The following is a 22,626-nucleotide window of genomic DNA, read 5'->3' as shown; positions in this document are numbered from 1 at the left end:
GCTGGTTAAACGTACAGTATAATCTGATGTATTCTGATCACATTTCTAACTAAACATATTGTGAGAGGATGGGTTTTTGAGTTGGATTTGCACAAGAGATTGACCTTTATCCTGTGTGTGAACATGTAACATTGCATCCAACATTGCCTCCGCAACCTTGAGAACAGCAGCGGGTAATCCTCAGCTGTTGCTGAACCACAACATTGAGCGTAAATACAGCTCTGTGCCTTTATGAGTATTTCTGAAATAAATATTAATTAAGATTGTTTGGAACTTCACTGAAACTGAATAATATGGGGCATTATCTTATGGACAATGCCCATGGTTGCCAAACGCAATTAAGGACCTGTCTAGGTTTTTCCCAGGCTACCGTCACTAGTGATTGCTCTGCAATTTTTTTGCACAAAGTTATAGTATAAATCTGATGTTTTTGCAGGATCTTCCTTAGATCGAACTGTGATGCAGAATGGTAGTGTATGAATATCCGATTAGTAAGAGCTTTGGGGGACGTACAGCTATTTTCATTTTTAGTTTAGACTCCCAGCTGCTGCTGTACAAGTCAGCATTTGACTATATTTTAGCAAAATATGTCAAGACCTCACACATAATAGCACCGCTGAATGGCTGGCAAAGCATCATGGTAGTTTTAGTTCTACAACATTTTGCATGATGTTTCTGAGGACTTTGAGTTTACGCTGACTTGAAATATTTAATTTTCAAAACAGTGATAATTACTAGGGAGACACAACATGCGCTCGTCTCAACACTTTTTAAAAGTGGATTATCTCTGACTTGCATATTCGGATTAGGATACTTGCATAAGAAAAATGTTTTGTCAAGCTTTCAGTTTCTAGAACCTGGCATATGTTGAGTTTACTACACAAACAAGTTGCACATTCACATTCAGTGTGCACATTCATAATTGAAGAACATTTGATTAATTAATAAGAGGTTTGTTTTTTTAACACACAACACTTTTTTGTACTACACAAACAGCCCTTCCTGGATTTTTGTGTATAAAAGCAAAATTGTTGCTTGAGAATGTAAGAATTGTCATTGTTCCCCAGAGTCCGTTGTAATTTCCCTTTCAACATGTGAACTGTCATAGGTAAGAGAGAAAGGAGTGTTAGGAAGAGGGCTGGTCGTTGATGAAGCTTTTGATGGTAATTAAAGGGACACTGCAGGCACCCAGACCACTTCAGCTTATTGAAGTGGTCTGGGTGCAATGTCCCGTGGTAATTATTGCAGTTTCTGAGAATAATTACCTCTGAGGGTTAACTCCTCTTCTAGTAGACAGCCAATAGGGGGACTTCCGGAATTGATACAGACCTTCGGTCCATTATCTGACGCTGGAGGTCCTCACGCTCTGCGTCAGATTTTTTTGTTGATGCAGTGTGCTTTAAATGGACACTAAGCACCTAAGTAACTTAAGCTTAATGAAGCAGTTTTGGTGTATTGATCATGCACATGCAGTCTCATTGCTAAATTCTCTGCCATTTAAGAGTTAAATCACTTTATTTACGCAGCCCTGGAAACACCTTCCCTGGCTGTAGCTCACACAGCCTACATGAAAAAGGGATCTAACTACACATTGTGTTTATTTTCCTGCTCTGTTAATTGAACTTGAAAGGGACACTATAGTCACCAAAACCCCTCCACTGGCTGTGACTGGCACAGCCGGCATTAAAGGGACTCTCCAGTGCTAGGAAAACAAACCGTTTTCCTGGCTCTGCAGGTCCCCTCTCCATCCCGCCCCATCCCATGTTGCTGTTAATAGTTATAGTTGCAGGGTTAAGGGTAGTGGGAGTTGGCACCCAGACCACTCCAATGGACAGGAGTGGTCTGGGTGTCTGGAGTGTCCCTTTAAACAAATGCTTTAATTTTCAATTAGATGTTAACTTGCTATAGAAGTTTTTATCCCATCCTCTGTAAATGAACTTTAATCACACACAGGAGGCTTGTGCAATGTCTAGCAAGTCTATTAACAGAGCAGGAGATAAGAAATTCCAAATTAGACAGACTGTACAATAAAGAAAGTTTAGATTAGGTATCTCATTACAGGAAGTGTTTAGGATGGCTGTGTAAGTCACATGCAGGGAGGTGTGACTAGGGCTATATAAACACAAAAAAGTTATTTTTTTAACTCCTAAATTGCATAATTGAGCACAGAGACTGCAAGGGCATGATCTATGTATCAAAACCATTCCTTAAGGCTAATGTTTTTTGTTTTGTTTTTTTCTTGTAGTGTCCCTTTAAGGCATGTTTTTTCTTTCAGTACTTTTAGATTTTTTTTTTCCTTAGGAAGAAGTTCTGTCAATGCTCATTCACACTGCAATAAAAGACAGGGATTTATTCACTAAAACAGGAATTTTAGATTATGAACAAGTGCATTGCAAAGTTAAGGTCAATATATATGCATTGGAAAAAGTCTTATTCAGTTATCATTCTGGTTCAGTTATTGCGATTTTAAAATGTGCAGTACTCTAGTTATTTCTCCATGGCATTTGTTAAATGGCATTTGTTAAAGATGCGTATCCTAGTATATATGCTTTAGAAATCTGTGTCATCTGGTTTTATTCTTTTATTTTTTTTATTTTTTTATTACTGTGTTCCTTTTTTTATTTTATTTTTTTAAACACAATATCACCAATTTTTAAAATCAGAGTTCAGATGACTGCTTCAGGGTCATAGGTTATCAATCAAAATATGTACTTCGAAAGGACTGGACTTCAACGTTTAATATTTGATTTGTGGTTTATTTTTTTTATTCTCTTTTTTTATTTCAACCTTGCTTACCTGGAAAATCTTTAAACATGTTCACTCCACCCTCTCTTCCCCTCCCCCTGTACTTTCCCCCCACATGCTTTTTTGTTTTGTGTGTGTATCTCTGCTATATATAGTATCACCCTAATGACCTGTATTGGTGAAGCATCGTGAAACTGTAAGCCGTGTCACCCAGTAACCATACAGACGAGCGGTCTTCCTGCTTCCTTAAGACTAGCAGAGTGTGCATAGCTGTTTTCCTATGGTGGTTTCCTGTTTTACAGCTGCCCAGCCGATAATGTGTTTCAGAAATAAAGCTCATTGTTTTAGGGTATTTTCACATTGACCCTTTAGTTTTATTTTCCTTTTGTGTGACTATTGGTACTGCACGGTTTGTGGCTTATATAGCTATGTTGTGCTATGAATTGGTTAATGTAGATTAATGCAATATGTATTGTGTGGTTGTGCAACAAATGTTTCTATTCGTTAAATATATTCCCTAACATCATGAGGAATGCAAAAACAAATGAACATAGGAATAGTCACAAAACTATCTTGAATAGCATTTTAACAGCTTAAGGACAGAGGCAATCGTACAAATTCTGAGCACAACAAAACCTAAAATTTGATCTGTATGTGTGTTCAAAAAAATACATTTTGTGTGTGTGTGTGTGTGTGTGTGTGTCCTATATATGTATTGCTTTAGACATGAAGAAATTAAACCTCTTGAAAGCTTGTCTTTGAAATATGTTAGTCATATAAAAAAAGGTATCATTGCATACTGCAATGTTCTGGTATTTTGGCATTTTATATATACATATAATGTATTGTGGCAAAACTAGCCACTTATTTGTATGCAAGACTGAGTTGGTTTGACTATTTGTGGTTCCCGAACAGACTAAAGACCTATTGTTCTCAGTCGAACCAACTACCAAAAAGTGAGACCACCCAGGGGAGTCGTGTGCCTCCAATTGACTATATTCACACCGAGAAACTGCAAGATTCTAAATGGTTGGATGGGTGGCCGTCGTTCGTATGACGGGAAAACGTGGCGGCGGCCATCTTTGCTCACGAACACACAGCAGTGTTTGGTCGTTGAGCGCATGGAACTATAATCGGACACTCGACTGTGCGAACACCGCTGAACTTCCATCCTCTCGTAGATTCATTACCCTTCACCTCTACAGGGTGGCATTCGAATGAACGGAACGAACACAAGGCACACGACCACCTATTACACGAACAGTTGTATTCATTAGTTTAATGGTAAAAACTCCCGAAAGAAGACCGGTCAAAGCATACAACCACCCAAAACTGTTTTGACGCTTCACCTCGTGGTTGACCGGTTCTAACTAATATTATGAGTTATGATGGTTTGAGATATTTATTTTTCTGTACTTGGGAGATAATTTAATTAACAAATTGTCCTTACTCAATTATCGCCAGTACAGAGAAGGAGTCTGGGAAATGGGTTTTTGTTCCCTGTCTCCAACAAGGTTAACCAGGGGAAAACCCCTGGAATGTAATTAAAGAAACCCCTTGCATGGGGAATTGTATAAAAGCCAGCTGTGGCACAATAAAATCCAGTTGACTCCCAAAGCTGTGTATCGTCCAGTTATTGGGGAATTTGGATAAGATTGCTGAGCTATGCTTCTCTTGGATGTTATACAGGTCTACCAGCGGAGATATTGATGTAAATGTTGCAATTCCGCTACATATTGTCACATCCTGTCCTGTTCTGTGGAGATATCTGGCCTTGGCTTCTGGTATCCAGTACTCTTTTTACAACCTTTGTTTAGTTTTTTTTCTGGCTTTCTATTCCATGTCTGGTTTTCTTTATTCTGGGTTTTCTTGGTTCATTCCTGTATTCCGTTCCTGAAATTCCCAATCTCTCGGATTCCTTTAAATGTTTGTTTTATGTTGCCACACCTGTTCCTTTTCCATTTTACCATTTCAGTTGGTTCCTGCAGGTAGTTGCTACAAGTCCTCTGCCCTTTTCTTGCAGGTAAATGCTGTATGTGCTTTATTATTGCTTATTTAGTCATGCATATCTAGGTAGATAGGTCCTACCTTAATTTGAGTACTTTGACGCAGTTGGTGGGCTGCATACATCTTGGCCATTTATGTATGTCTAAATCTCCAATGTTTATTACATATATAGTACTTAGTTTTGCCTTGCATCTCTGGTCTTGTTTTATTTTGTCTTGTATTCCCAGTTCATGTACAGTCCTTTCCTGCCCTGCCCTGCCCTGTTCATGTTTCTCTCATGTCTTGTGTACATGTTCTGCTTTCTGTCCTGCTCCGGTTCTGGGTTCGTCTAGTCTTGTCTTGTTTACTTGTTTGGTGTCTGTCCCATTCTTGCCTTGTTTCTGTACTGGATACATGTCTGCTGCAGAGCCCCCTCTATCCAGTTCCTGGGAGGTCTGCATATCAAGCTCCTAGCTCTAGGGATCTGCAGAAGCTGCATCAGGGCCTTGGTATGTGGCTGCACAAACGCTGGTGCTTAACACCAGGGGGCGTGTGGTTACCCTGCACCAGGCCCTGATAGTCCATTACCACGCTGAGACTCCCTTCATCAGGCACTCGGGGGTCCCGGTCTCCGTACCACCACCCTTGACACATATGTATCAATATCAAAATATACGAAGAATGAAATTACACATAAAATGAATTCTCGGTGTATATTTATACACTGTTTTTCCATTATGTGTTTTTATTCATTATATAGTAAAACAGAACTGGTAAAAGGAAAGTAGTGCAATAAACGTGAAGGCAAGCCTCTATATAGGGATCACTCCTCGAATCCCCCAATACAAAAGTGTTTTAAGTATAATCAAACAGAATATACAAAAATAGGGCGCCACAATCAACATGGTGTGATAGTAATTACCACTCAGATGATGAATCCATCATTTTATCCATGTATAAAAGAATATAATCCTAGTATAGTTATTTATTAACAACAAATAGTCTTATAAAATAGTTAAAATCACACTCACAAAAGACATGGGACAATTAGAAATACTCCTAAACTGTGCAAAAGAGCTTTCAAGCCACTAAGTGGGCTAAGTTCCCTGGTGTAGCCTATGGTACCTATTGACACCAACAGTCTCACTTTCTGGGATGTCCAATTAGTACTGAAGGGTCCATAAAAGACTAACGGAGAGAAAGGCTGTATAAATCCTTTTGGGGAACAGCTCTTACTATTGCAGCTCGACCTGTTTCGTTCTTATCGACTTTTTCAAGAGCCTGGTGATCTTCCGTGTTCCTGTGGTTTATATTCACAATTTTGCTTGTTTTTCCGGTATGCACAAGTGATGGATGAAACGCAAACATGTAATTGCGCTCTACTGTCTCCCCGCGCATGCACGCGCAACCAACCTGGAATGCAAATAAACTTTATTGATAATGTTCGCAAACTACAATAAAATACAAGTCGAACAATGTATGTTCGGAACTTTTTGCATTTGCTATTTCGAAAACATAGAAGAGCACTTACAATATGAATACTATAATGAGAAATTTTAATAAATAAATGGTCTACTTAAAAACATACTACAACACAGAACCTGTAATAGCTGTTATAAAAATATCAGAAATGCATGCTCAGGAATCAAAAATATTCAGGAAAATAAAATTAAAATATAAGTACAGATATAAAATATAAAACCACTTTAAAGAGAAAACGTATATTAAAAAAGCAAATATATATTCACAAATTAAGCAGTGTGTATATTGGCATACACATAGAACATTTATTGCAAGTTATTCAAAAAAATAACTATATATATATAAACATTATCTCCCAATAAAAAAACATTATGAAAGGCCATTAATCCATAAAAAACAATCTGATATTTTTACATCTATTACAGGTCCTGTGTACAAAATCATACAAAAATACCGGCACTCCAAAGTTTTGATTCAGGTGTGTTCTTTGTTTGACAAATTCCAGCAAGTCAACGTTTCAGTCCCTCTTGGGAACCTTCATCAGGACATCACCCTTTGCTGTTTAGTGAATGAGTGAGTGGGAGTGCGTTGGATCTTGTATGTTGTATGAATTGGCCCCAAGAGGGCTCTGTGTTTGTGTATATCTATGTGTGCGCGTGTGATGGAAATTGCTGTTGAACACAAACATGTGTTGCGTGCAAGACAAGCTTCTAAAACTGTATCCTTAAAGGGTTAAATATTCTCTTTTGTTTCTGTAAACTCAGATTGTATTTACAAAACTGAAGCACATAGATTTAGGTACGGTATATGCAATTCTGAAATAAAATCTGAATAATTTATCAACAAGCAGCCTGGCTACTTTGATCCGGCCTTGATAGTAATGGGAACGAACACATTGTTATACCCACAATACAGAGTAAGGACATTCTGCTTTCTGGTTGTCCTTGTCCTTCAGTGAATTTGGCATTTAATATGTTTTATATGCCAGATACAAGTTTTGTTCCCTGACCTACTGAGTGCAGTGTCCCTACTGAATGATAAGGAACAGTGATAAGAACATTTTAGTTAAAGACCACTCAAAGTCACACACCAACATATGCTTATTGTTAATTCCAATATTAAATTAAAATATAAATTGTGGATTCCAATATTGTTGAATGGGTAAGGCAGTGGCTGACTGACAGGCAACAGAGGGCTGTTCTCAACAGAGTATATATTCGAAGCAAGGTCTCAAGAATCTGTACTTGGACCCATTCTCTTTAATATTTGTATTAGTGATATTGCAGAAGGTCTTAATGGTAAGGTATGTCTTTTTTCTGATGATACTAACATTTGCAACAGGGTTGATGATCCAGGAGGGATAAGCTAAATGATTTAGGTAAATTTAGAAAAATGGTCAGAGCTGTGGCAACTGACATTTAATGTGGATAAGTGCAAGATAATAAATTTTGGACATAAAAACCCAAGGGCAGAGTACATAATATTTAATACCCTACTAACCTCAACATCTGAGGAAAGGGATTTAGGGGTGATTATTTCAGATGACTTAAAGGTAGGCAGACAATGTAATAGAGCAGCAGGAAATGCTAGCAGAATGCTTGGTTGTATAGGGAGAGGCATTAGCAGTAGAAAGAGGGAAGTGCTCATGTCATTGTACAGAACACTGGTAAGCCCTCACTTGGAGTATTGTATGCAGTACTGGAGACCGTTTCTCCAAAAGGATATTGATACTTTGGAGAGAGTTCAGAGAAGAGCTACTAAACTGGTTCATGGATTACAGGATAAAACTTACAAGGAAAGGTTAAAGGATCTTAAAGGGACACTATAGTCACCTGAACAACTACAGCTTAATGTAGTTGTTCAGGTATGATCTATAGCTCCCTGCAGGCAATCTGATGTAAACACTGTATTTTCAGAGAAAATACAGTGTTTACATTGATAGGAATACCTCCAGTGGCTGTCACTCAGACGGCCACCAGAGGGACTTGAAATCATGCAGGGCCCTATAAAGGCCCTGTACACGTCAGACGTATTAAAATACGTCTGACGTGTGCAGGAGAGAGAAGGCACTGTGTGCGCGCCTTCTCTCTCCAGCCTGTCAACAGAGGAGGGGTGCGGGAAAAGACAGCTCAGCTCGCGGCCGCGCACACCGCGCGCATGCGCGGTAGTGCGCTCAGGACTTCAGAGGGCGGCATGAATGCCACCCTCTGACGTATGTGCGCATGTGCGGCAAAGCCGCGCATGCGCACAAGGGAGCAATGACGCTTTCTGATTGCTCCCTGCTCTCGCCCGCCTATTTCGTCATTTTGACAAAATAGGGGGCGCGGCTTCACGAGGCTCCCGGCGCTGGAACAAGGTGGGTAAAAGACTCTGCCTGGAGAGTCCCTTTAACATGTATAGCTTAGGGGAAAGACGAGACGGGGCGATATGATCGAAACTTTTAAATACATAAAGGGAATCGACACAGTAAAGGAGGAGACTATATTTAAAACAAGGAAAACTACCACAACAAGAGGTCATAGTCTTAAATTAGAGGAGCAAAGGTTTAAAAATATCAGAAAGTATTACTTTACAGAGAGAGTAGTGGATATAAACTCGTTTTCCTGGCACTATAGAGTCATTAGGTCCCCACCACCCTCAGGGCCCCCTTCAGCAACTTACCTTTCTCCAGCGCCGGGCTCCCTCGGCGCTGGTGACCTCTCCCCGTGCCGACGTCAGATCTGAATGCGCAAGAGCCGCGCGTGCATTCATACCGCCCATAGGAAAGCATTACTCAATGCTTTCCTATGGATGTCCAGTGTCGTCTTACTGTGATTTTCACAGTGAGAATCGCGGAAGCGTCTGTCAATGAGACAGCCACTAGAGGCTGGATTAACCCTCAGTGAAACATTCAGCAGCAGGGTTACAACTAGAGGGACCTGGCACCCAGACTACTTCATTGAGCTGAAGTGGTCTGGGTGCCTATAGTGGTTCTTTAAGCATGCGTGAGATAGGGATAAGGCCAGGGACTATTGAACGGATTTAGAAAATTGGGCAGATTAGATGGCCCAAATGGTTCTTAACTGCCGTCACATTCTATGTTTAATAGTTTTCCCTTGTTCCATTTTCCCTGCACAGTGTGGCTTATAAATGCAATTAATAGAAAATGCTGCTGAAAGACACGATTGACCCAGGGAGATAGGAATATTTAGGTTCTCCTTTTCTGTCCAATCGGTGTTTTCATTGTGAACCATACAGGGTAGAACATAGCACAAGTCCCTGTTTCTGCTCTGACCCACTCACTCTCAAAATGTCCACACATCCTTTCACCAGTAGGGGTTGGTGACAAAGGGGGTTAAGTGACACGAGCCGCAGTGGACATTGGAGAAGTGCTTTAAAAAACAAACAAACAAAAAACACTACTGGGCCCTGCACTCATGCACTCACACTCTCTCCCTCTACCAGGAATCCTCCAGGAATATATTTACTTTTGCATCATCGGACTGGTGATTGAACACAGAACTTGTAAGGCCCTCCGACTTATAGACCATATTCTTTATCCATGATTATATCATTTTTGTCTAATGTTATGGCCATTATATTTGCAGGATTGGGTGGCATTAAAATGCCCTAAACCATTTAGGCGCTGAGGGAATAAAGACTTGCCTCTCTTTACTTTTGTTAAATTGTCTGCGTAGAGAACCATTCACCGCACGCTAGTTGCCTGTTGCTTCTCTATGAGCAGTTGAATTGAGTGCTTTTCACAGAGAAGCATTAGACGTATACAGAGACAACGAGTTTTAATAACTGATTCAATCTCAATCCAAAGCCAATAGTTGCATGTTTGACAGCCACTATTGGTTGTGGAAACTGCATGTGAACTGGAAATGTCACCATTTTAATGTTAAATGTTGCAAGGGCAGCAACATACTCGCCATGCTCACTGTATTAAAAAGTCAAACTTCAACACAAGGCAAGAGAAAGTGTGTCAGATAGTTTGGACTAAAATTGGCATTTGGAAAGCTTAAAGGGACACTGTCGGCATAACATCTATGGTTGTTGCCTTGATTTTGATGGAAGTAGTTTTTGCAAGTTGCCCCTCTGTTTGGCAAACAGCATTTGTGCATTTTATTTCCCCCTCAGAAACCATAAAGTGCCACTGGTCTGTCACTGGTGCGTTAGACAGTCTGAGGTACCTCCTTTAGTATGAGTTAAATACTACTTCCCTAAATCACCTCGCTGTGGTACATGCAGATTCAGTTTCGATGACTAATTCTGTAGTGTGTTTTCCTGAGGTTGCAAGTATAGTATTACTGCTTGCAACGAAACAAGTTGGGAATGTAAATAATGTAATGAGATTTCCTCCACTAACACTGTATGTATGCATCCCCTCCAGTATTCACGGATGGTTAGTTAACTAGTAAAGCATGGGCAATTTTTACTCTTTTTCATGTGATGTGTCTTGTTTGCAATGCATTTTCATAGGTTTGCAATAGTTTGTGTATTCTAAGATGAACATTTTGAAAAATAACTTCTACCTGTACGTTTTAGGACCCTAGCTCTATTTCATCTTGGTTTATCTGTATACACATTTAAAGGACCACTCAATTTTTTTGTTGTTGTTGCAAAATCAAAAGGACTTCAAGTCATGGTACATTATGGGTGTGGAGTGGTCCTTTACCTTCATATAGAACGAACAATTGTATAAGCATTCAATGTTTTACCATGTGCATAAATTACATAGTATCCTTTCTTGTGCCTTCTTGTTAGTATCTGTTTTCTACTGTCCTGTATCCTAGAGATATAATGTACATCTAATCCTATCTACAAATCTTTTGTATTGCATTGTGGGATTGCAAAATGCCAGCTTGCCTAACCACTACCAATTTTCAAGTGCTAGCACTCTGTATTAATCACTGATTGCTTTCTTTTGGCAGTCATTACATCCCAGATGCTTGCGTTGTAGTTAAAGGGACACACCAAGCACTATAACAACTTGTGCTTATTGCAAGAACAAACCATGTCCCTGTCCTTATTGCTTATAACAGCAACGATTTGCAAATATTGATGCAGCATGCCCTTTCAATTACAGATGTAGATGAAAAGAATAGAAAAGGGGGGAAAATTGTGCTTCTGCAAGTTATACCCTCAATAGCCAGATATCACAGCACTTGTGTAGTAATGCTGTCACCCACAAATAAAATACATGACAGGAACAAGCATTTCTTTCTGCTAACAATACAAGTACTTGTATGGAACATCCAAACAAATTTAAAATTGAGATTTGAAGTGAATATGCTTGGTTTTAATTAATGAGCGATAATAATGACTTTTTTTTCCTTTGGTTTTCTGTCAGCCAAGACCTGTCCGGATCTTTTGAGAAGCATGAGTCGGTGGCTACAACAGAAGCCAGATTAAGAATGGAAGGTGTAGAGTTAAAGGAGGAGTGGCAGGATGAGGACTTTCCAAGGCAAGTGTGCATTAACATTTTTGTGTTTGCAACAAGTCAGTGTAAAGCAAATATAATACAAAATCCTAGTGGTGAGCGGGGAACAACTTCATTTAATTTTGTAGTTCCCGCTTTTATAACTTTGCTAGATTCCTCCTACAGCTATATTGGCTAACAAAAGGGTGAGCTGAGTTAGATTAAAATTAAACATTATTAATATGTAATGTTTACATAATCATATAAATTGCACTTTTTAACCTAAACCTTTGCAGCATGCAGCGGTTCTGGAGCAATTTTGGAGGTAATGAGCCTGCTTAGTGCCAAGGTTGTAACCGTTTGCTTCCAATGTTTAAATATAGTGGGTGCCATGATTTCTAATTCAGAGGAGAGGGTGGAGTTTTACAGAAATAATGCAGAGCTAGGGCAGGTGTGGTTTATATGGGTAAAAAGAAAGTTTGGAGGTTGGTGGAGAATTGCAATAGCTCAAGACTGTGGATGTTTCTACAAGATTGATATACTAAGGGTGGTATGATTTGGGTATGGGGTATGTAGGTGGTGGTCAAATTGAGGAAATAAAAAGAATTGGCAAGATTAGAGGCAGCACGTAGATTGCTAAAAATGAGAGAGTTTTGATAAGTAAAATGTTACATCATGCTTGGCATTGGGCTCCATGCTGCTGCCCCAGCTCCTTGGCTAAGTTTGTCAATCTAATGCTTCCCCATAGGCAAACATTGGGAGGCTAGTGCAAATGCATACAAAAAATTTCTGCAATGCACCCTTCAGCATCTCCTCATAGAGTATTTATATGGGGAGCGTCCAGCATCTCCATGCAGTGTGGGCATGCTGAACATTGGTCCTTCAATCTTTGCAGGACCGAACCAAGGAAGTTCCACTACAGGCTGTCCGAGTGACAGCCACAAGAGGTGCAAATGGGCATTACTGCCTTTTCTCAAAAATGGTGACTTTAGTGTCTCTTTAACATGTTGGCAAATGGTCCAGCATTTTACAAACAACACATTAATGTGTTTTTTAGTTTTGTTTCTTGTAACTAAACACACTTACTGTAAAATTATACCCTTTAGACCTTTGCCAGAAGATGACCATATTGAGGGTGAATACTTAACTGGAGAAGGAAGAACAGGTAAGAAAATGCATTGTTTTAGTTATAAGACACATCTGATAACATCTGAATTTAAAATCAAGCTTTCCTTTTTTCATTTCACTTATTCCTACAGTACTCAAGTGATGTCAGACAGGATTTATGGGTTGTATTTCAGAGTTCTATTATATTTCAGACTATTTATTAATAGGTGTAATGTCTATGGCTCCTAGTGATTTATTGAAGTTTTTTAATATCATTACTCATTCTAAATAACAGTAGAGCTTAAAAACAACAACAAAAAAGTAACATTTAAAAAAAATGTAAATGTTCTCTTTTAACACTAAAGACACTAAATGCAAAAAATGTTAAGAGCACTATAATCACAACAGTTCCAATACTGCTTTAGCAATATAATTTCTGTGCATTTTTGGATGACATTCAGTTGAACATTAACTGGAGCACTCATCTAACGATGCTGTTCCAACTTGGACAAAATTAATATTGCTAATTTGAACTTCTGCATTAGTGGTATTGAACAGCAAGTGGGCAAAGCTCAGTTTGTGTCGGAGAGATTAAAAATGCTGTTGTAAATGTTAGTTTGAGTGTCCCTTTAATATCTCTATGCACAGTCTTGGTAATGACATGCTGCTTAATCATGCTATGCAGAACTATGTAACTAAATCTGTTTTAACTGATTCTGTTTGCTGGGACTTGGCCTATTTTTTTCCCTATCTTTTTACTATCACAAATCAGTTTTATTTTTTTTTTATTACAAAAATACTGAACATTGTAAGGGTTTTAGTTAGTGTTGTATAGAATGAACACATTGTAGTCTGGCATTGCAACAGCAGTAAAGCACCTTGATATTTATGGCAACATGTTTTACTCTTGACCTTGTACTAGATTCCATAAAGCAAAGGACATTTTCCCTAATGAACCTGAATGTTTGTTTTTTTTCCTTGAGCGGTTGTTGTTTTTATGCAATGTTTAATTACTTTGCAGGACATGCAGAATCCATGGTAGAATTTCCATGACCATGCTATTAACCGTTTTTGCATGCCCAAATGATGTTGCAAAGAACACGGGAGAACCAATAAAATACTGGCCCTGAGTAGCCTGTGCTTTTGGTAGTCCAACTATCCATTTCAACACAAATATCAAAAATACAATATTTATACCACTATGTTTTGGTGGTGACAGTCCATGAAGTTTCTTAAAGAATTGCAAGTAGGTCCTTCCAGTCAGGCAAAGCAGAAAATAAAACAAAGCTCCTCCCCTTTTTTATTGCTCCTTTGCCTAGAATCCCATTATACAGGTAACAGTAAAGATGAGTAAAATGCAATAGTACAAGTTGGGGAAAAAAAACTGTGTGCAGTAAAAGATCTATAGACAAGACAATGGCACTGAACCCAAAAACGTTTTGGGATTTCCTGGACTGTGTCCACAGAGGAGAAATGAGTGTATCAAGCATACATTTGGCTTTTCTTGTTAAGTCAGCAACATTCTGCAATTTCCATTTAACAGATTCTAAGTAATCTAAGAGATAATTTTTGTTTTATGTATGACTCGGTTATGCTGAACTTTAATTACTACTTGAGATCTGCCCTCATTTCTCTTTGGTAGTGTGGCCATCTAGGGATTACAATACCACAATTTCCAAGCCCTCACGGTCAATTACTGATGGAAAATCTTCCAAACTGTTTTAGCAACACACCCGCACCCTATATTCCAATGTACATGATAGCTAAACATTTTTGAGCTCTCTGAAGTTGAGTGCCCAAGGGAAGTAAATGCTGTATAATGACATCTAGATTGTATCTGATCACATAATTCCTTTGTTATATTGTATTGGTGTTTTTTTTTTTTTTTTTGAGGGGGCAGGGGGATATTGCGTTTTCTAGTAAGTATGCATTTAAATTTAATTTTTTTTTCCAACTTTTGGGGGAGCTTTCTTACACTTCAATCTTGATGATCTCACATTTATCCAGAGCACCTAGATGGACATAAAATATTGGACTGTTTTGTATTGTAACATATCATTGGGCAGTCAAGTATAACCCTCCTAACAATACCTTAATTGTCTCTTGTTTTGTATTTCTCTGTTTATTGTTGGCCCTGTCTGTCTGCTTTAGCTTGGGCATTTCCGGTGCTGGATCAGTCAGTTTATTGTATCCCTTACTCAGCATCTCATAATTCACGCAAGTATCTACCTCCTGGCTATTTCTGCATGCTGATCTGTCTGCCTGTCTGTGCCTGCTCTTCTAACCAAATGTGGTTATTCCAATTGTGTACGTCTCCCTGAGTCAGCTCGGTGCGATACAAATGACTGCTCTTTATTTGTCAAGATTGACATGGTAATCTTTCAATACAAACTAATAGCAGAAACAGGTAACCTGTAAATATTATCTTTTTAAAATTAAAATTCTCTTGTAAAATTAAAGCATCGGTTATTGCCCTTGGTAGATTTTAATAATTTGCTGTTACATTGTGGAAAGATGTTGTCTCTGGTACAACCATTCTTGCTTTGGGGAAAACTAAATTCTATTCCTTAATTTAAAATAAATACAATAATCAATATGAAAATGTTACTGTGTCCCAGTGTTGGTTGCATGACCAGTTCATTTCACTCTCCTCACACACTGCACTTTTTCTGGTCACGTAGTTGATGAATATATTTAAATGTATAATACACAGAAATGAAACCTTCCAATATGTAAGACTATATTAAACCTACACTATTTCTTCTTCAGATGTGTTTCCTTGGTACAAAGAATGTGGAGGCAGGTCTTATAGCATACACAGTCAGTTTTAACTTGAATTCTTCCCTGAGCCAGGCTGGAGTATTATACGTCTGTTTGACCCTGTGCATACTTGCCAACATTAGAAGGTGTGAAAATGATACAGACAGGAATGTAGCAAAAAAATGGGGCTAGACCGTGATACAGTATGTGTCTGCTGTTTATTTTGGAAGGTGGGCCAAAAATGGGAGTGTCATCCATCCAGGCTTGCACATGCACTGGGGAAGTACTTTTGCATTGGCATGAATAATGAACAATCATCATATCCTCATAAAGCTTTCCACAAATACAGAAAAATAAGTCCTGCGTTCAAACTCCCACCACTCCTGGGCAGCAGCAATGAGCACAATACACATACAGACCCAATACATACAATAAAACCAAAGAAAACAATGGTTACTTGCACACTATTTCAAATCTCTGTGCATATTTATATAAATTGAGGTTTTTAGTTCCACTGCAGTGGCCATTAGATGTAAGCCTACCTGCCACGTCAAAGTAAACCTCTTCGGTGGGTCCTACACTAACAATTCACTTTGCTTGTTTCGGCTTAAGGCAAACAAAAATCTGAGACAGAGGGATATATATTTTTTTTTTTTAATTAAACCCTACTTACTTATTAACCCTTAATAGGAAACACATGGGTGTGTCTAATGATTTAGTCTGGTGTACCAAAAGTGGGATTCCAAGGTAAAAGCCTGGATGGTAGAATAGGGGTTGAAAGCAAGCACTGCCCATTGAATATATGGCTTTGGGGTGGTAGGTATGCAGATCAAAATTTCAAGTTAGACATGTGTATGAGTGTGGGGGGAAAAAGTAAATATCCGAAGCTCTGTCTGCAAAAATCTGCCTGTAACATTTTAGGGTACAAAGGTTTGTATTCCATGCTGTACTCAAACTCTTTGCTGTGTTTTATCTTTTTTGGTTTTGTTTTCACAGCCAGACTTTGTGAACGTCTTTGTTTGGTACAGTGAATCTTGTTGCACACAACCTACAGGTCATTGCCCAAAGGCAAACCAATAACCCCTGGCAAAGTCACGTGGTTACTGATAAAGGCTGTTTTGATGGAAAATGTATTGGGAAGAGTTGTATCAGATAAGGAGATTGTTAGTTTGTTTGTTTATCAGCATACATTTTTACTGGATCACATCTTCCTCGGCTTTATTTACAAAAATATACATTTTAAACCTCTGCTCACTCATACATTGCATGTTGGGAACGACTAAATTATTTGACTTCACAATCATTCATTCCACAATTTAAAGTTTCACACGCTTTTAAACTTGCACAGAAGTTCATGTTTTCGTATCATTTTTATCACACGTGGCATAAAGGTACATAATGGGTACTGTTTCTTTAGAAAGCAATGACGCACAGATTTAAGGCAGACACACTGTGTAGCTACATAAAAGTACCAGCGAGTTTAAGCTATTGTCCTCACCGTAGCAATAAGCCTTTCAAAGTCCTATTTGTAAAAATAAATATATATAAAGACTTTTGCATTACATTAAGTTGCAGCAGTCTTGCTTATGTGTCATGCCTAAAACAGATTATTAATATTAAGTTGCGTTTTTTTTTTTTTCCTCTCTCTCTAGTTCCAAGTCCTTTGGACATGAACAGCAGTAAGAAGACTAGAAAGAAGTTAGCAGCCCCCAACCTTAGTTCTACACTGGATTGCAGCGATGGCTCAATTTTATCCGAGGACTTGGATGAAAGTGGAGACTTGGATTTAGATGACGTAGATACTCCTTCTGAGAACAGCAATGAATATGAATGGGAAGGTAACATGTCGACTTTTTCCTTGCATTGAGTATTTACTAAAATAAATCTTATGCCGGAGGAAGGATTTCAAATGTATTATACATGTTATATTTGAAGGCAATGTTTTAGTCGAAAAGATAAAACAATGAGACAGCGCTGGTCAACTTATAGGCAGCAACCCTTTAAAAAGGGATCCCTCAAAACCCTTTAAAACAAGACCGTTATAAAACAATACTAAAAAGGCTGCGCCACAAAATGCAGAGTAAAAATATTAGTAATTGAAAAGTAGTAATTAAAAAGTCTTTATAATAAAAAATAGCAAAGTCCAAGTAAAAGGAGTCCAGTTGGTTAATCCTTACGTATGAACTTAGGATCTTCAAGTATGATAACGTGTCCACTTATATGAAAGATAAAAGAAAGGGACAAACAATAGTGCAATATGTATGGCTCAAATATGGGCATAGAAAGTAATGATGGTAGAGAACTCACATTTACAAGAGCTTTGATCCAGCTCTAGGGTAAAGCGCGTACAGCGGTATAATCCCCGCTTATGTGATATGTCGTGGGTATCTCTCCGTTTCTGATGTCCAATTAAATAGAGAGCAGACCAACTGCTCTATGATGTCAGCGTAGGTGGATTGATCCCCACCTAGGATTTCTTTAGATACAGGAACCTTTCAGGCAGATATTAAAACCAATAAAAAAGTAAAAAATGTAAAAATAGTAATAAAAGGCCAGGATAAAATACATGTAGTATTTTTTAGTAATGTTTTAGTCGAAGCCTGTATTGATGGAGCTCTGGATTTTCATTAAATCAATAAAGCAACAGTTTTCGCTCCCGAGAATGAAATTAATAGTGGTTTTCTTGTAACTAACCTAGATATCTGTGTAGTCCTTAAATGCAGGTCTGCCTGCACAAGTTAACTTCCCTTTATTAGCTAAAATGCATACTATTGTCGTAGAGGAATTGTGATCATAATCCATCTAGTTTATACATTTTAAGTATTGATTTTAATATCACAAACATCAGGATTGCAGCACTTGATAACAAAAATGTACACAATAATTGTGCTATCCTGACTGGTAGTATGCTTAAATGAGCACTCAACACATTATAAGCGTTATGGTGCAATAAGTAGTTGATCTCTCCTTTCCTGAGTGGTTTGACAAATAGACCTTCCTAACGCTCAAAAAATGGAACTTCTGCTGCGGCTATGAAAACGTGGAATTTTTATTTCTGCATTATCTGTCGAGAAACATCCAGTTCAGTTCGACAATAATAGGCTGCAGGATCTGGTGGTGGCTTAACACAGAACTAGCTATTACCATCCAAGGTTGGATGGCTTTGGACAGATAATGCAGAAGTGAGACTTCCACATAATTTAGTGGCAGAGAGCCAGGCTTTGGGTACAGCTCCAGCCATGTTTAAAGGGACACTCCAGGCACCCAGACCACTTCTGGCCATTGGAGTGGTCTGGGTGCCAACTCCCACTACCCTTAACCCTGCAAGTGTACTTATTGCAGTTTTTTATAAACTGCAATAATTACCTTGCAGGGTTAACTCCTCCTCTAGTGGCGGGTTCATAGCACACGAAAGTGTGCTATAGCGTCGCTGGACGTCCTCACGCTATGTGAGGACCTCTAGCATCGCTGAAATCCCCGTAGGAAAGCATTGAAAGCATTTTTCAATACTTTCCTATGGGGAGGTCTAATCCGCCGGCAGCCGCGCATGTGCAATGGGTCTCCCCCGCCGGATGACTTTGGCGGGGCAGGAGCGTGGTTGGACCCTGAACATCGGCACTGGATACAGGTAACCCCTCCAGCAACTTGGGATGGGAGGGAGAGGGGACCTGCAGTTCCAGGAAAACTGTTTGTTTTCCTGGCACTGGAGAGCCCCTTTAATAATCTATTTGGTAACCTGCTTATAAGCGGAGAATGGCACCTGAAGACAATGAGCTGAAAACCCATAACCATTATTTATCTGGCCAAGATGCAAAACCTTATTTAAACTGCAACTAGTGCTTCAAAGGTCAAGGCATGTTTTCTAATAGCGTACTACCCGACTGTAGTGTTTATGGTAGTTGGAGTATTTCTTTAATCTGTAAACTACGCTATTTTTTTATAGTGTGTTAGTTAACACTGCTAATGCATAATTCCCTTAAGACCACAGTTTTGGTCAAACCTAGACCCCCTTTAAAGTATGGTTATGTGATGCTTGAGAATTGAAAAAGTGCACTGACCACTGGAGAGCCTTCGATGCCCCTGCTTTATGGCATCAGCAAATTGTTAGTCTCAAAATTCACATTATAAGAACTAGCTCTATCGGATTAATTTAGCTTTGTATTAAATGTTTTCTGGATCTTTTGGTCATATTGTAAAATAAAATATCTTTAAGTGTTTCAGGATAATATGAAAGAAAACAAAATAGTGTTACTTACTACATGTATTGATTTTCAGAACTCTGTGTTTTTCTCTAAGATGTCCTGTGACTAACCATGTGCTTTTTTTTTTCTTCATGCGCTGTTAATTGCATTCATGGACTGCATGCCTTAACCTCAGGCTGTGCACTAATGAAGCAGTTGAACAGCTAGATGTTAGCCCTTTAATTAACGAGACTGTAAAGGGTTCCTATCTCCTCTCTGTTTTTATTTTCTATGCTGCTGTCAGAACTGTCTCTGGAGGATAGTTTGCCTTAACAGCTAAGTGTTGGAAACTGGCAACTAAAAAAAAAAATCATAGGTCGTTCCCTCCTTGCTCTGTGGTAAGGACCCATGCTACTTGGTTTATGGAAATCATGAAAACACCCAAATTATCAATGCAATCAGTGAAAATACTGTGTTTCGTCCGTGTATAATATTGCAAGCTTTCTGATTTTACCGCATGCACACGTCTTAATTCACATCTGATCTTCCGCTTGCCTGTTGCAGAGTACTGTTGGTACGTCTTGTGCTGCTTTGGCCATTCAATCAATTTAAACAGTTGGTAAGAAATAGTTTTAGGTAACCGCTCTCCATTTCTGTTTGGCCTCTGGGAGCAAACTTGAAAACCAATAAAACATACACAAGAATGCAACTTTTACTAAGTTGATTGTGGTATGTGTGTGTGTGTGTGTATATATGTAGGTATGTATGTGTATATATGTGTAATTGTTTTATACATTCTCATACATACATATTAGGGTTTGATTGTAGATAAAGTGGCCCCAGTTTTCAGTGGCCCCAGTTTTCAGACATGCTTATCGCATCGCATCACATGACCTCATAGTCTCTGAGCATCATAACTACTGCAATAAATTATGGTAGTGCCGCTTTTTGTTTAGTTTAGTTTTTTTTAAGGAATAGATGCATGTTTTTTTTTTTTTTTTTCCCCTTTTCTTTTTATGAAGTATGTATGTTAATGTGAATATTACTAAATGTTAATGATATATTATTGAACACTATTGTGGTGCACTGTAATACTCGTATACACCAGGCAATGCTCTGTCCATAGGACGGAGACATTTGGAACCCCAAAGATGGACAGTTAGGTAGTATGTTGTTCCCAGAGGCCACAATGAAAAGTGGTTGACTAAGGCACATAAATGGAGATGCACTAAGAGGTGAAAAGTTGCAGAGATTATACTTTGTGAGAACCTACAAAGTTGTTTTATGGAACCTAATTTTTCATGTTGAAAAGCAGGCTCCATAGAATGGCATAGATGGTTTTACAAAAGTTATCTATATTTCACGGCTTAGTAAATCTCCCCCGTGGAGTTCTAACCGGGTTAGATTATTGATCCATTTCTAAAGCCTCCTATGTTTTTGCAGATGATCTTCCAAAACCAAAGACTACTGACGTTCTTCCAAAAGGATCCATACCTGAATACACTGCCGCTGAGGAAAAAGAAGAGAGCCGGCGCTGGCGATTGTTCAGAATTGGAGATCAGGATCACAGGGTTGATATGTCTGCCATAGAACCTTATAAGAAAGTGATAAGTCATGGAGGTAAAGTGACATCTTACTTACATTCGCCAGATCTAAGGCAGTGGATTAAGTGGTAGTTCTGCATTATTGGATCAGTGTAGTATTTCATTACTTGGGAATAACTTCTATTGCTTTTGCTAACAATTTTGCTTTTCCAAAAGAATAAACTGTTCTTAAAGGGACATTAGTCACCAGAACAACTACAGCCTATTGTATTTGTTCTGTTGAGTATAATCAGTTTTTTTGCAGTAAGCACAGTCTTTTCAGAGAAAATGCAGTGTTTACATTACAGCCTAGTGATAACTCCACTGGCCACTCCTCAGTTGGCTACTAAAGATGCGTCCGGCACAGTGTGCAGCACTGCCATTCAGTGTCTCCACCCTCTGCATGGAGACACTGAACTTTCCTCATAGAGATGTATTGATTCAATTCATCTCTATGGGGGATGCTGACTGGCAAGGGCTGTGTTTGGCTCTGCCCCTGATCTACCTCCTTGATAGTCTCCGCCAGTCCTATGTGAAAGCATTGTGATATTGGCTCATAACAACACTTTTGATGATGTCAGGCAGACAGATTGGGGGCAGAGCCAGCAGCTTCAACAAAAGTAAGATTTTGCTATATTTAGATGGGCAACGGGGGGGGGGGGGGGGGGGGGGGGGGGCGCAGAGGGGCTTGATGGTGGATTTACCACTATAGGGTTAGAAATACATGTTTATGTTCCTGACCCTATAAAGTGTTTGTGTTCCCCTAAAGTGAATGTATACATTACACAATGCATAGTTTTATGCTTTTGAACAATGCAATTAAAAATCTGCAATTTATTACTTTTCAAACTTCACTTCATAACTACATAAAACACTACCTTTTTTCTTAGCTGCAGAGCTTGCCCTGCTTTATAATTGTATTATGCAAAGCTTCCCTAGAAAGGTCTAAAATTATCAAGAAAAAATATATATTTAAATACTGAAGATATTGAGAAATAATATACAGTCGTTTACTGGGAAAACCTTTAGATATGCACATGTTAAAAATACTGTGTTAAAATTTAACTCTCACTCAAGTTAGAATTCGTCTGTTTGAATATCCATTCTTTTCTTGTGTTGTAGGCTATTACGGGGATGGTTTGAACGCCATTATCGTCTTTGCTGTATGCTTTATGCCAGACAGTAGTCAACCTAATTATCGCTATCTAATGGACAATCTCTTTAAGTAAGTAAAGTTCTGTTTGCGTTATACCAGTTATTTCGGTGCATTTGTGGATGCAGTTGTAGTTGTACAAAACATCAAAAAGGAAAAAAAGGCCAAATTTATAAACTATGAATTGCTAAGTCAGGGGTAAGCAACCATCAGCACCCCAGATGT

At 38.7% G+C, this 22,626-nt stretch overlaps 1 protein-coding gene across 3 annotated transcripts in view; it reads left to right on the top strand.

Moving 5' to 3' along the window:
- Nucleotides 1-22,626, top strand: part of BNIP2 (BCL2 interacting protein 2) — a 41,591-nt gene that overhangs the window by 9,560 nt on the left and 9,405 nt on the right. For 2 of the 3 annotated variants that reach the window (XM_063449156.1, XM_063449157.1), the window contains exons 2-6: nucleotides 11,549-11,662; nucleotides 12,724-12,782; nucleotides 17,137-17,322; nucleotides 21,109-21,285; nucleotides 22,371-22,473. In XM_063449156.1, coding sequence (XP_063305226.1) covers nucleotides 11,549-11,662; nucleotides 12,724-12,782; nucleotides 17,137-17,322; nucleotides 21,109-21,285; nucleotides 22,371-22,473 — 639 coding nt within the window. Of the gene's footprint in view, nucleotides 1-11,548; nucleotides 11,663-12,723; nucleotides 12,783-14,875; nucleotides 14,942-17,136; nucleotides 17,323-21,108; nucleotides 21,286-22,370; nucleotides 22,474-22,626 lie in introns of all 3 variants that reach the window. The other variant, XM_063449158.1, reaches the window with a different exon arrangement.

Source organism: Pelobates fuscus, chromosome 3 (genome assembly GCF_036172605.1).
Source record: "Pelobates fuscus isolate aPelFus1 chromosome 3, aPelFus1.pri, whole genome shotgun sequence".
NCBI classification, from domain to species: Eukaryota; Metazoa; Chordata; class Amphibia; order Anura; family Pelobatidae; genus Pelobates; species Pelobates fuscus.
The sequence above is the reverse complement of the archived record's forward strand: the minus strand, read 5'-3'. Positions and strand labels throughout refer to the sequence as shown.